This window comes from Urocitellus parryii, chromosome 3, assembly GCF_045843805.1.
Source record: "Urocitellus parryii isolate mUroPar1 chromosome 3, mUroPar1.hap1, whole genome shotgun sequence".
NCBI lineage: Eukaryota > Metazoa > Chordata > Mammalia > Rodentia > Sciuridae > Urocitellus > Urocitellus parryii.
In genome coordinates, this window is record NC_135533.1 from 18,681,493 (window position 1) to 18,694,118 (window position 12,626).

The 12,626-nt window shown below is 32.8% G+C and overlaps 1 protein-coding gene across 1 annotated transcript in view; it reads right to left on the reverse strand.

The window, feature by feature from the left end:
* Window positions 1-12,626, reverse strand: part of Agbl3 (AGBL carboxypeptidase 3) — a 71,428-nt gene that overhangs the window by 34,121 nt on the left and 24,681 nt on the right. The window contains exons 8-11 of the mRNA XM_026379911.2: window positions 9,883-10,009; window positions 8,732-8,832; window positions 8,151-8,263; window positions 628-694 (exon numbers count right to left, since the gene is read on the reverse strand). Coding sequence (XP_026235696.2) covers window positions 628-694; window positions 8,151-8,263; window positions 8,732-8,832; window positions 9,883-10,009 — 408 coding nt within the window. The remainder of the gene's footprint in view (window positions 1-627; window positions 695-8,150; window positions 8,264-8,731; window positions 8,833-9,882; window positions 10,010-12,626) is intronic.

Genomic DNA, 12,626 nt, shown 5'->3' on the forward strand with positions numbered 1-12,626 from the left:
CACACATAGACAGTGCCTGGTGCTACAACTCTGTAGTTGGAGCACAACATGCAGTTGAGTAATCAATGTATAAATAAATATTGGGCTCGTAATCAGGTGATATATGCAGGCTGTCACCTCTTTAAATAGAAAGTGGTGTGGTTTTTGAGAAGTAATTTAATCTCTCTAGATCTTAACCATAATTATCTATGAAGGGCATGAGGAAAAGAACTCTGAAATTAAAAAATTCTATTACTGGCCTAGATTTATCTATCTATTTAGATAAAATTTTCTCATATTTAGGTTTTTGAAACACATTTTTCCCCCTAGCAGTTATAAAAAGAATTTGTTTTATTTGAAAAACTGCACATTTGCACTTGCAATTTAAGCCTCAATAATAGCTCAGTAGTAGAACGCTTGCCTCACGCATGTAAGGCACTGGGTTCGATTCTCAGCACCACATAAAAATAAATAAAGATATTATGTCCATCCTTTTAAAAATTTCTATTATTTAAAGATATGCATATAATCAGAAAAAATGTTATTATGTAATAATTATATAACTGCAAACATTTTTCCTGTTAGCCACAATAAGAAAAGTAACCTAAATAGCATATCTGTATTTTAAGCAAAAAATTTTAATTATACCTGAGAGGTTACCTTCAGAAGATATGTCTGAGAGTCATTGGATTCCGAACTGTCAGAGCCTCGGCTACTACAAAAATAATAATTTTAGTTTATAGAATATTTTGGTGACATTTTAAATTTTCCATTGTTTCTGGATGCAGTGATACATGCTTATAGTCCCAGATACTAGGGAGGCTGAGGCTGAGGAATTCCAAGTTCAAGGCAAACCTGGGTAACTTACCAAGACTTGTCCAAAAAAAAAAAATGTGGGGGGTTGTGGGGGCTGGGGATGTAGCTCAGTGATTGAGCGCTTGCTAGTGGTGAGAAACTAGATGCTTTTGTGCAAAGACTGAGAAGACGACAGGCAGGGCCCCTCTCAGCACTTCTATTCAATACTAAACTGAAAGTCCTAGCTAACACAGTAAGACAAGAGAAGTAGATAAATACTTAGATTGGTAAATAAGAAGCAGAACTTTCTGGATTGCATCTTAGAAATAGATATATATGTACATTTCTTTTCATATATATATAGTAAGGTAACTACATACATATGTTTTAAAGCATGTTGTTATTACTTATTATTTAAATTTGCTCTTTCTGGCTAAGAAATTGCATAGCTAGTTTATCATATTTACAGCAGTATCTGAATGAATGTGTACTAGAAAATATTTTGTCATTAAGCAGGATAACTTTCAAAACTTGTTTTTGCTTTACTATTTCCTAACCTAATTATAAAATATTATTTGTTCTAGTACCACTAAATATTGTACTTTATAAAGAAATAATTTCCATTATAAATCAAATGCATCAATACTTTTTTTGGGTACCAGGGATTGAACCCAGGGGCGCTTAACTCTACTGAGACACATCCCCAGCCCTTTTTTGTATTTTATTCAGAGACAGGGTCTCACTAGTTGCTTAGGGCCTTGCTAAATTGCTGAGGCTGGCTCAGAACTCACAATCCTCCGGCCTCAGCCTCCTGAGTCACTGGGATTACAGGCATGTGCCACCACACCCAGAGTATCAATACTTTTAAATAAAAGAATTTTCTCTATTTAGGTTTTTGAAACACATTTTTCCCCAGCAGTTATAAAAAGAATTTGTTTTATCTGAAAAACTGCATATCTGCACTTGCAATTTAAACTTCAATGGATTTTATTTGTTTTACTTTGTTTCTCACGTCCAGTTATAAACTTTCTTCAGGTACTTATGTTTATTTTCTCTTTTTAAAAATGTTCAATTATTCTTTTTATTGGAGTAAGGTCTGCTTCACATGCTTTTGCCTACTACTACTATTATGGTCTTGCTTCCTTAAACACAGATTGGATTTATGCTTTCTGTATGCTAAATAATTCAGTTTCCTTTTAAAATATTTTCATTTCTCCAGAAAAATTATGTTGAAGTTTTCATGTTCCCTTTTAAAAGGGGGATACATTCATAAGTAGCACATGTCATATTTCTGGACATGCAAGAATGAAACTTTCTTTTTTCCTTTTTTTGGTAATGGGATTGAACCCACGGGTGCTTAACCACTGGGCATCATCTCCAACCCTTCTTTATATTTTATTAATAGACAGGGTCTCATTGAATTGCTAAGTGCCTCACTAAGTTGCAGAGGCTGGCTTTGAATTTATAATCCTCCTGCCTCAGCCTCCCGAGTCACTGGGATTATAGGTTTGTGCCACTGCAAACTGGCTAAGCTTTCTTTATTGTCAGATTTTACAAAGTTTATAAAAAGAAATAATTAGCATAGAATAATTCTATAAACTCAAAAAACCATTCTACAAACTCCTGTAGATAAGCATATTTACACTAGAAAAGCAAGGTAATTCTCAACTTCCCAAAGTCCTGAATCTCTTAAAAAAGTTATTCCAGACAGATAACACATGCTAAAACATATTACTTATATGGTATTTTATAGTACTATGCTATAAAATTTTTTATACATTATCTTATTTTATCTCACCTCTTATCCTTATTTAGAAGCAATTTAAAAGTAGGCAGTTTTCAAATGTCCCATCCATAGAGGACAGAGTAAATTACAGTAGAGCTATACTGTGAAGTCCCATGCATCAGGAATAAATATCCTGATTTCTAGGATATAATAAGTGTAAAAAGCAAGGTACAGGAAAAAGCTTGTACAGGTAGTGTGTTATCTTTTATATAAAGGTATAGGGATACGAAAAATACATAGATATTTATTCATATTTTCAAAATAAAACAATGAAAGGATAAGTAAAACAAACAGTAAAATTGGATTGTCTTATGTAAATATTATATAATTATAAAAACTTAATCAAAAGGAGAAAAAGCATTTCTAAAAATTTTTTTAAAAGGCACTTAACTATATGTCAAATTGGTGGCATAATCACATAGAGAAAAAAATATATTTTTCCTTTTTTTTTTGGTACCAGCAATTGAACCCAGAAGTACTTAACTACTGAGCCACATCCCCAGCCCTTTTTCATATATATATATATATATATATTTTTTTTTTCTTTGTGGTGCTGGGGATTGAACCCAGAGCCTTGTTCATGTGAGGCAAGCACACTATCAACTGAGCTATATCCCCAGCCCATATATTTTATTTATAGACAGGGTCTCACTGAGTTGCTTAATGCCTTGCTAAGTTGCTGATAATGGATTTAAACTTGCCATCCTCCTGCCTCAGCCTCCTGAGCCATTGGGATTATAGGCATGCACCACTGTGCCTGGCCATTTTTCTTTTTTAATGATTTAAAGTAGTATTTTGGCTGCATATCCCAAGTGATATGTATATGATATACTAATACTATATAATATATAGTTTATATAGCATATATACATTAAGTCTAAAAAGAATTACGAAGAAATCTAAAACTATATCATATTCATTTTACTGGGTATTTTTATTGGTATACTGTAGGATAAAGTAAGTAAATATCTGTACTAATAGAAAAATTTTAGCACTAGAGAAATGAGGTACAAGCATAAAATCAAGGAAGACTAAATCTTACAATCTTAAATTTCTTGCTAGAAATATAACTACAAGCTCATGATTTTTTCTCTCTTAAAAATAACCATTTCCACAAGGTGTGGTGGTGCACATCTGTAATCCCAGGGGCTTGGGAGGCTGAGGCAGGAGGATTGCAAGTTCAAAGCCAGCCTTAGCAATTTAGTGAGGCCCTAAGCAACTTAGGGAGACCCTGACTCAAAATAAAAATAAAAAGGACTGGGGATGTGACTCAGTTGGTTAAGCACCCTTGGGTTCAATCCCTGGTACAATAAATAAATAAATAAATAAATAAACAAACAAACAAACCAAAAAACGATTTCCTAACTCAAACCTTTGAAAAATACCTACAGCAATAATAACCACTATCTATGTATGTTATCTAAATAATATTTATCATTAAAAGGAATCAAAATTTCTTGGAGAAATGGTACATACCAGTTGTAGGGCAGAGAATGAGACTAAAAATCTTATGATGACTATCAGTCATGTCAAAAAGACACAGGTCAACTTAAAGGATCTTCTATTGACCAGATTTGGGGAAATTTGATATTAGAATGATAATGACTGAAAATGATTAGAACCTGTCAAATATAAACAAATCCATGAGTTCAAAATGATAATACCTGCAAACAAATGTATTGGTTACCAGTAGAAGTTTCAGAATTTGAAAATGTAGAAATACGAAGAAATAAATACAAAGAAATAAAAAAGTGTTTTATCTTTCCTAAAGAAACTGTTCTAAAATTAATGCTTTCCTTCTTCCAACAATATTCCTTAGCTTTGAATTTTGTACTTTTTTATTCACTAATATTATAGCCCTCTTATGTCATCTCTATAACAGTGTCAGTTCTCCATGGGTAATAATAGCACTAAAAAGAATCTGGAGAGAGGAAAGACCACACTATAAGACTAACAGAAAACAATGAACAAAATTTCAACAGTAAATCCTTCCCTATCAATAATTAAAATGTAAATGGGTTAAACTCCCCCAGTCAAAGGATACAGAGTGACTGAATGGATTTAAAAATAATACCCAACTACATGCTGTCTACAAAAATTCCCTTTAGATTTAAGGACACACATAGGCTGAAATTAAAGACATAGAAAAGAGATATCCTATACAAATAGTAACCAAACGGAATGGGGTAGCTGTACTTACATCAGACAAAGTAGACTTTAGGTCAAAAACTATCACGAGATGATTGAAATGATATTTTGTTGTTTTATTTCATTTCCCTGGTTAATAGCGAGGTTGAGTATCTTTTAATATATTATTTTTAAAATTTTTCTCCTCTGTGAATTATCAGTTCATCTATTTTATAATTTTCCATTTATTGTTTATCTTTTACTTTGTGTATGTAGCAATCATTTCTTGTTTATTTATATATGTATATATATACACACACACATTCTTTTAATTTCTGTCTAGCCTATTAACATTATACTATTTTATTGTAAAGACATTAAAATTTTAACATACCTAAAAACTATCACAAAAAAACAAAGAACATTATGTAATTATAAAAGGGTTAATCTATCAGGAAGATATGATGGATACACAGATATCCTTCATAACTTGTGTGTATAAATATGTACACTCAATATCAGAGTACTTAAATATATAAATTATATAAATATATAAATAATATATATAATATAAAATATAAATATATAAAAGCAACATGACATAACTAGAAGGAGAAATATATAGCAATATAATAATAGTAGGAGGCTTTAATATCTCACTTTTAATAATGGATAGAACAACCAAACAGAACATCAATAAGGAAACAGAGGACTTGAATGATAGTACAGACCAAATGGATATAATAGTTATACACAGAACAGTTGAATACACATCTTCTCAAGTGCACATGAACTTTCTCCATAACAGATCATATTAGGTCATAAAACAAGTCTTAACAAATTTCAGAAGACTGAAATCATACCAAGTGTCATGCTGATCACAGTGGAATGGAATATTAATCAACAGCAGAAGAAAAACTGAAATATTCACAAATAAATAGAAATTAAATGGTACACCCTTGGATGATCATTGGTTCAAAGGAAAAGGTAAAAAGGAATTAAAAACATACCTAAAGAAAAGCAAAATTGAAAACACAACATACCAATATTTATGGGATATAGCAAAAGCAGTACTGGGGGAAATTATTGTGACAAAAAATCGTGATAATAATCTCAATTAAACAACCTAACTTTACATTTAACCCATTTACTATCTAGTAAAAGAACAAAGATGGAGGCATCATTCTTCCTGATTTCAAATTATATTAAAATAAAGCTACAGACATGTAGACCACTGGAATAGAATCTAGAGATCCAAAATAAATTTGCCCATATATGGTAAACTGATAGTCAACAAGGGCATCAAGGATATACAAGGGAGAAAGAATAGTTTCTCCAACAAATAATGCTGGGAAAACTGGATAATCACATGCAGAAGAATGAAAGGGGACCGACTCTTCCATTTTCAAAAGATAGTATTCAGCCTTAACTGGATCCAATTGCAGTGGCCTTTCCCTTTTGCCAGCCCTAAGAGGGGTTTACAAAAAAAAAAAAAAAATCCAATCACCAAAATGGGCAAAATACTTGAACAAACATTTCAACAAGGAAGACACAGAAATAGCCAACAAGGGGGCTGGGGTTGGGACTCAGCGGTAGAGCACTAGCCTAGCACGCCCAAGGCCCTGGGTTCGATCCTCAGTATCACATAAAAATAAATAAATAAAATAAAGGCATTGTGTCCAACTACAACTAAAAATAAGTATTAAAAAACAAAAGAGAGAAATGGCCAACAAGCATATGAAAAGTACTCAGGTATTCAGGGAAATGAAAATAAAGACCACAAAGAAATTTTACCTCCTACCTGTTAGGATGGCCATTATTAAAGAAACAAAAGACAACAACTGTTGGTGGAGATGTAGAGAAATCAGAACCCTTGCACTCTGTTAGTGGGAACGCAAAATGGTTCGGCTGCTATTGAAAATAGTACTGAGATTCCTCACATAACTAGAAATAGAACTACCATATAATTTAAAAATCTACTTCTGGGTGCTTATCTGAAAGAATTGAAATCCAGAGCCTGAAGAGAGATCAGCACTCCCATGTTTAGTGCAGTACTATTCATAATAGCCAAGATGTGGAACCAACTCAAATATTTATCAAAAGATGAATGGACAAGTAAAATGTGGTATGTAATACAGTGGAATTCTGCCCAGCTTTAAAAAAGAAGAAAATACTCCAATAGGTTACAATGTGAATGAACCCTGTGGACGTTATGCTAAGTGAAATGTCAGTCACAGAAACACAAATCTGAATGATTCCACTACTGTGGAGTATGTAAAATAGTCAAATTAATATAATTAAAGAATGAAATGATGGTTACCAGGAACTGAAGTAGGAGAAATGGGAATTACCAACTGATATAAAAGTTAAGAAAGTTGAAAAAACTGCAGAGCTCTGCTGTACAGCATTTACTAATAGTCATTTAGATAAGGGTAGATCTCTTTTTAATTGTTTTTACCACATTAAAGATAAAAATAAAAAGAAAGCAATCTACTCCAATCCTGAAAGGAAAAAACCCTAAACATACTCTTACATTGACATTCATGCTCTGTTATCCACCCAAAGGATATAAAAACTTACATACTCAGAAAAACCTGCACATGGATGTTTATAGCTGCTTTATTCATAATTGCCCAAACTGGGAAGCAAACAAGATGTCCTTCAGTAGGTGAGTGGGTAAAGTGTGGTATATTCAGATAATAAAATATTTTGAGTGCTAATGAGCTATTATGCCATGAAAAGATATGAATGAAACTTAAATGCATATTACAAATTGAAAGAAGCCAGTGAAAAGGCTGTATACTGTATAATTCCAACTAAAGGACATTCTAAAAAAGACAAAATTATAGAGAGAATTTAAAAGATCTGAGGTTTCCAGGAGTTAGGGGTGAGAGCAGGAAAGGGTAGGTGAATTCTGGAGTGAACCCATACAGTGAAAATACTCTGTATGATACTTTAATGGTGGATATGTGTTGCTATAAATTTTCCAAACATATAGAATATATAACACCCAAAGTGAACCCTCATTAACTACGGATTTTGGACAATAAGGATGTATCAATGCAAACTCATCATTGATAACATATATACCACTTTGGTGGGGGATGTTGGTGATGGGGAAGGCTATGCATGTGTAGGGGTAGAGGATATTCTGAAAATCTGTACTTTCTACTCAATTTTGCTGTGAACATAAAATGCTTTAACAAAGTCTAAAAGAGAGAAAGCAAACAAAACAATTTGGTATGTCTTTCACATAAAGTACACTGTGCATAGCAATGGAATAAAAGAATAATTCAACTGAAGTCTTGATGTGGTCTGGTCAAAATCAGGTGCGCTGAAAAATTTGCCCCCTTCTTATAGCTGAAATTTTCAGTGTGGAATTGACAATAATATCCCAGTATTATTATAAAGAACATGGTAAAACAATACAACAAATTACATTAGTTCAAAAATATTGACTTACCTCGACTCTAGATCCAATGTAATTTCTATTAGAGAAGAATCTGAATCATCACAGACTTTTTCCAAACTCATACGTTTTTCCATTTCTTCTAATTCTTTCAGGCACTGATAATACTAGAGAAAAATTATAAATGAGTTCACTATGAAATAATTTTGCTTCATGCTGAGTGCAGTGGTACATGCCTATAATCCTGGATACTTGGGAGGCTGAGGAAGGAGAATTGTTAAGTTTGAGGCCAGCCTGGGCAACTTAGCCAAACTTTGCCTCAATATAAAATAAAATATTAAGAAAGGGCTGGGGATGTAGCTCAGTGGTTGAAAACTTGCCTTGCATGTACTGGGTTCAATCCCTAATGCCAAAAACCAAATTTTTTCTTCCTAATCAAACTAATTGAGTATTTATAGACACCTGGAATAATAGTTACTGGGACATTAAATATGACAGACAAACAAACAAACTATAACAAAATTCCCAGACCATGGGTTTAGGACATTAAAAGGAAAAAACTGTTGTAGGTTGACAGGCGGTTGTATTATCTGATAGGCTAGAATCTGATGCTTTATCAAGTGCTCTTGGCTTACCTTGCTCCGATCGGGATCACAATAGTCCAAGAGAGAATCACAAAAATGGTAGCCCATTGACTCCAAGTCTTTTGTGCTGAAATGAGTGCCTCGTTTATTACCTAAAACATCAATAAGTTTATCTACCCTTGAGGATGAGTAAATCATTTTTTTCCTTAGCAAGCAGGTCTAAATGTAAGGGTATGAACAAACATTGATTTGATTCCATATCCTCTCTGGGAGAGGTCATTTAACAGCCTATCACATTAAAGTTAAAAATAAGAGAAAGCAATCTACTCCAATGCTGAAAGGAAAAAAACTAAACTAAACTGTTACTTTTCCTTATTTTAACACAAATTAGTTTATGTTGCAAGGCAGAAGAAAGTTCAGTTAGACACTTATGTAATATTGGTTACCAGTTATAAACAGTATCAGTAGTCATTCTGGAAAAACTTGGGTCAAGATTTTATGAGAGAATGTTTTCATCATCATGAATAATGTTCTATCAGTTTCAAGGTATTTTAAAAATTATCCAGAAATCACATATGTGGATGTCTAGTACTTTCCTTTGAGTGGATACATTGTCTAATAGTGTGAAAAATTATCTTAATCTAGAATATTTTGAACACACATTATGCTAGATGTAACTAAAAGATTTACTAAATGAGACTACAAAGCACATTTTAATTTTTAATTCAGGGACCCAAGTGTTTCCTTTTAAATATAAACACACACACACACACACACACACACACACACACACACACCACAGTAGTCTTTTTTTGCCTTTCAAAGGGCAAATTCAATAAAAATGTTTCTATAATTTTTAAGTATGTTCATTGCTTTGTCCTGAAATAATCAGAACCCCCCTTTTAAAAAATATATAGAAATATTCTTTTAAGAAAAGCATTTGAAGATTAGTTTACAAAACAACCAAATATTCTATGTACAACATGTCAAACATTCCTTTCTAAACAAAGGGAATGAAATAGAAATACCATATAATGGAAATTTATGCATTCCACTTATAGATCGACTAAACATCAGCATACATTTAAATGGGAAGAATGTGCTCACTACCAGATCAGCTCCACTACTATTAATTTTATGTTGAAAATATATATCTTTGGTTTAATGATCTGGGAGCTGTGAGTGAGCACACTTGGCCTTACCCAAAGTAGATCCACAAAAGGTGGCCTCCATGGTAAAGCTGTTCCTGATTCCCATTTTCCACATTACCACCCTTCCTGTTCCTTCCTTGCTCTTCTGAATATTGAACTTGCAAGCTGGGAATGAAAACTGACAAGCAGCAAAAAAAGAAAAAAAAGAAAAAAGAAGACACATATATTTCTTAGGAAGAAGGGTTAAAAATGAAAAACTAACTGCAAAATCTGCATAGATACACATGTTATTTTCATTACTTCTCCATCCCAGATTGTCTGCTTTTTCTTCCTTTCTATCTCTTGCCTTACATACTGGTTAGAACTTTCAGTGCAAGGTTGTATGGGAGGGTTGAGAGTGGATATTCTCTTATCCTTAAGAGAACAATATCATTTTTCACCAAGTATGATGCTGGCTATAGGATTTTTGTAGGTATCTTTTTATTAAGTTTACACTTTTATTCTTTATTTGCTGAAAGTATTTATTATGAATAGATGCTGAGTTTGTTAAAAGCTTTTTATATAGCAATGTTTGATAAGCATGTGATATGTTCACACATTTTTTTCTTCTGTAGACTGTTAGCATAATGGATTACATTGGTTAGTTTTCAAATATAGAACTAATTTGATATTCTTATGATAAATCCCATTTGTTCAGGATGTATTACACATCTTATAAATTACTGGATTTAATATGCTAATATTTTGTTAAAAATTTTTGCTTCTATGTTCACGAAGTATAAGAGTCTGTATTTTTCTTTTCTTGTATAGCTTTGTCTTGTGTTGGTATCATAGTAATCCTAGAAGAAATTTTCTTTAAATATTTGGTAGAATTCTTTATTGAATCCATCTGGATCTGAGATTTCACTTTTTGTAAAGATTTTTGGGGGGAGGGGGTGGGGGTTGGTGGTTGAGGACCATTCAGATTATCCATTTCACACTGTGTGAGTTTTGGTAGTTTGTTATTTTTCAAGGAGTTGGCTCATTTCATCTAAGTTGTTAAATTTATGTGCAGAGAGTTGAGTTGCCCCTTATTGTCTTAAGTGATATCCTCTTTCATTTGAGTCGTCTCCTCCTCTTCCTCGTCAGGTTCCTCAGTTTTATTGCTCTTCACCAAGCACAAGCTTTCTGTTTTAATGTTTTTCTGCACTTTTCCTTTGTTTCCAATTTCACTAACCTGCTCTTATATTATCTACTTGTTTAGGGCTTATTTTCTTTTCCAGTTTCTTTTTGTAGAAACTTGGATTATTGACTTGAAATCTTTATTTTCCTTTTTAAGCACTGGTATTTTAACTAAATTTCACAAAATGTAACGTCATATATTTTCATTTTCCTTCAGTTTAAAATATGTATTTAATTTTCCTTGAGACCTCCCTCTTTGGACTAAGGATTATTTAGAATGTGGTTTAATTTCTATTGTTTGGAAATCTTTCTTTTCTTTTATTGATTTCTAAATTAATTCCATTGTGTCAGATAACATATTTTATATGATTTCAATTATTTCAAACTTGTTAAGGTTTGTTTTAAAACAGGATATAATCTGTACTTTAGCAAATGTTCTACGTACATTTGTACATAATGTATATTCTGCTGTTCAGAATGTTCTGTAAATGTCCATTAAAATCAGTTGTTTGATGGTTTTTATGGTTTGGATATAAGGTGTCCCCGGAAAAAGTTCATGTGTTGTGCAGTGCAGGAGTGTTCCGAGGTGAAATGATTAGATTATGAGAGGTGAGTGGACTATTAGGTGGTAGGTATATGGAGGTAGGAAGCAGATTACTGGGGGCATGACCTTGGGGTTGTGTCTTGTCCCAGGCTTCTCTCTGCTTCCTGGATGTCATGAGCTGAGCAGTTTTCCTCTGCCATGCCCTGCCACCACAATGTTCTGTCTCACTTCAGGCCCAGAGTGATGGAGTCACCTGACCAGTCCTTTTTATTGTTTATTTTGAGACAAGATCTCTCTGAGTTGCTGAGCATGGCCTGGAACTTGCTGTCCTTCTGCCTCAATCTCCTGAGTTGCTAGAATCACAGGCATGTGCCACCATACCTGGAAAAACCTCTATATTTTAAACAAAATTTATATTACGTGGAAGGCCTGTTTAAACTGTAGACTGGTTGGTTGTATTGCTCAAGAAACCTCATCCATTTTATGTCAGAAAATATGTCAACAGACAAATATTAAAATATCTTAACAAAATGGGATCATTTTATAGGAGTAATAAAATATACCTATGAGTACTGACATGATGTTATATAGGGACAGTTTCAGGTACTGGGGTTGATTTCGCTGATCTTTCTGAAGGAACAAATACTCTTTGGGTAGTAAACCTATGCTTTCTGTAAATAGCTCTTCTACCAGATCATCCTTTCCTTTTTATATCTTTGGGTGCTAATTGTCTCCATAAAATAAAGAGTACTTCCCAATAACTTCTTTATAGTTGAATTGGTTGGTTGAGAACCTAAGAGGAAGTTGTTGTTGTTAATCTAAAATCTTTTAAAAATGATTAAAAATTTTTCATATCTTTTGTAACTAAGTAGTTTCAACATTTTCATAGTATGAAAATGCACTCTATTCTTTTCTCATTCTAATTTCTCTGTAATTTTGAAATACTGATTACTGATTTTCTTCCTGGTGAAATTCTAATAAATACTATATAATATATAAAAGACAATATTTTGTAGGCTAAAAGCACATCTTTTAGCCTATACAATTAGGAACTGAATATATACTAAAACAATAAATAAAGATCCCCAAA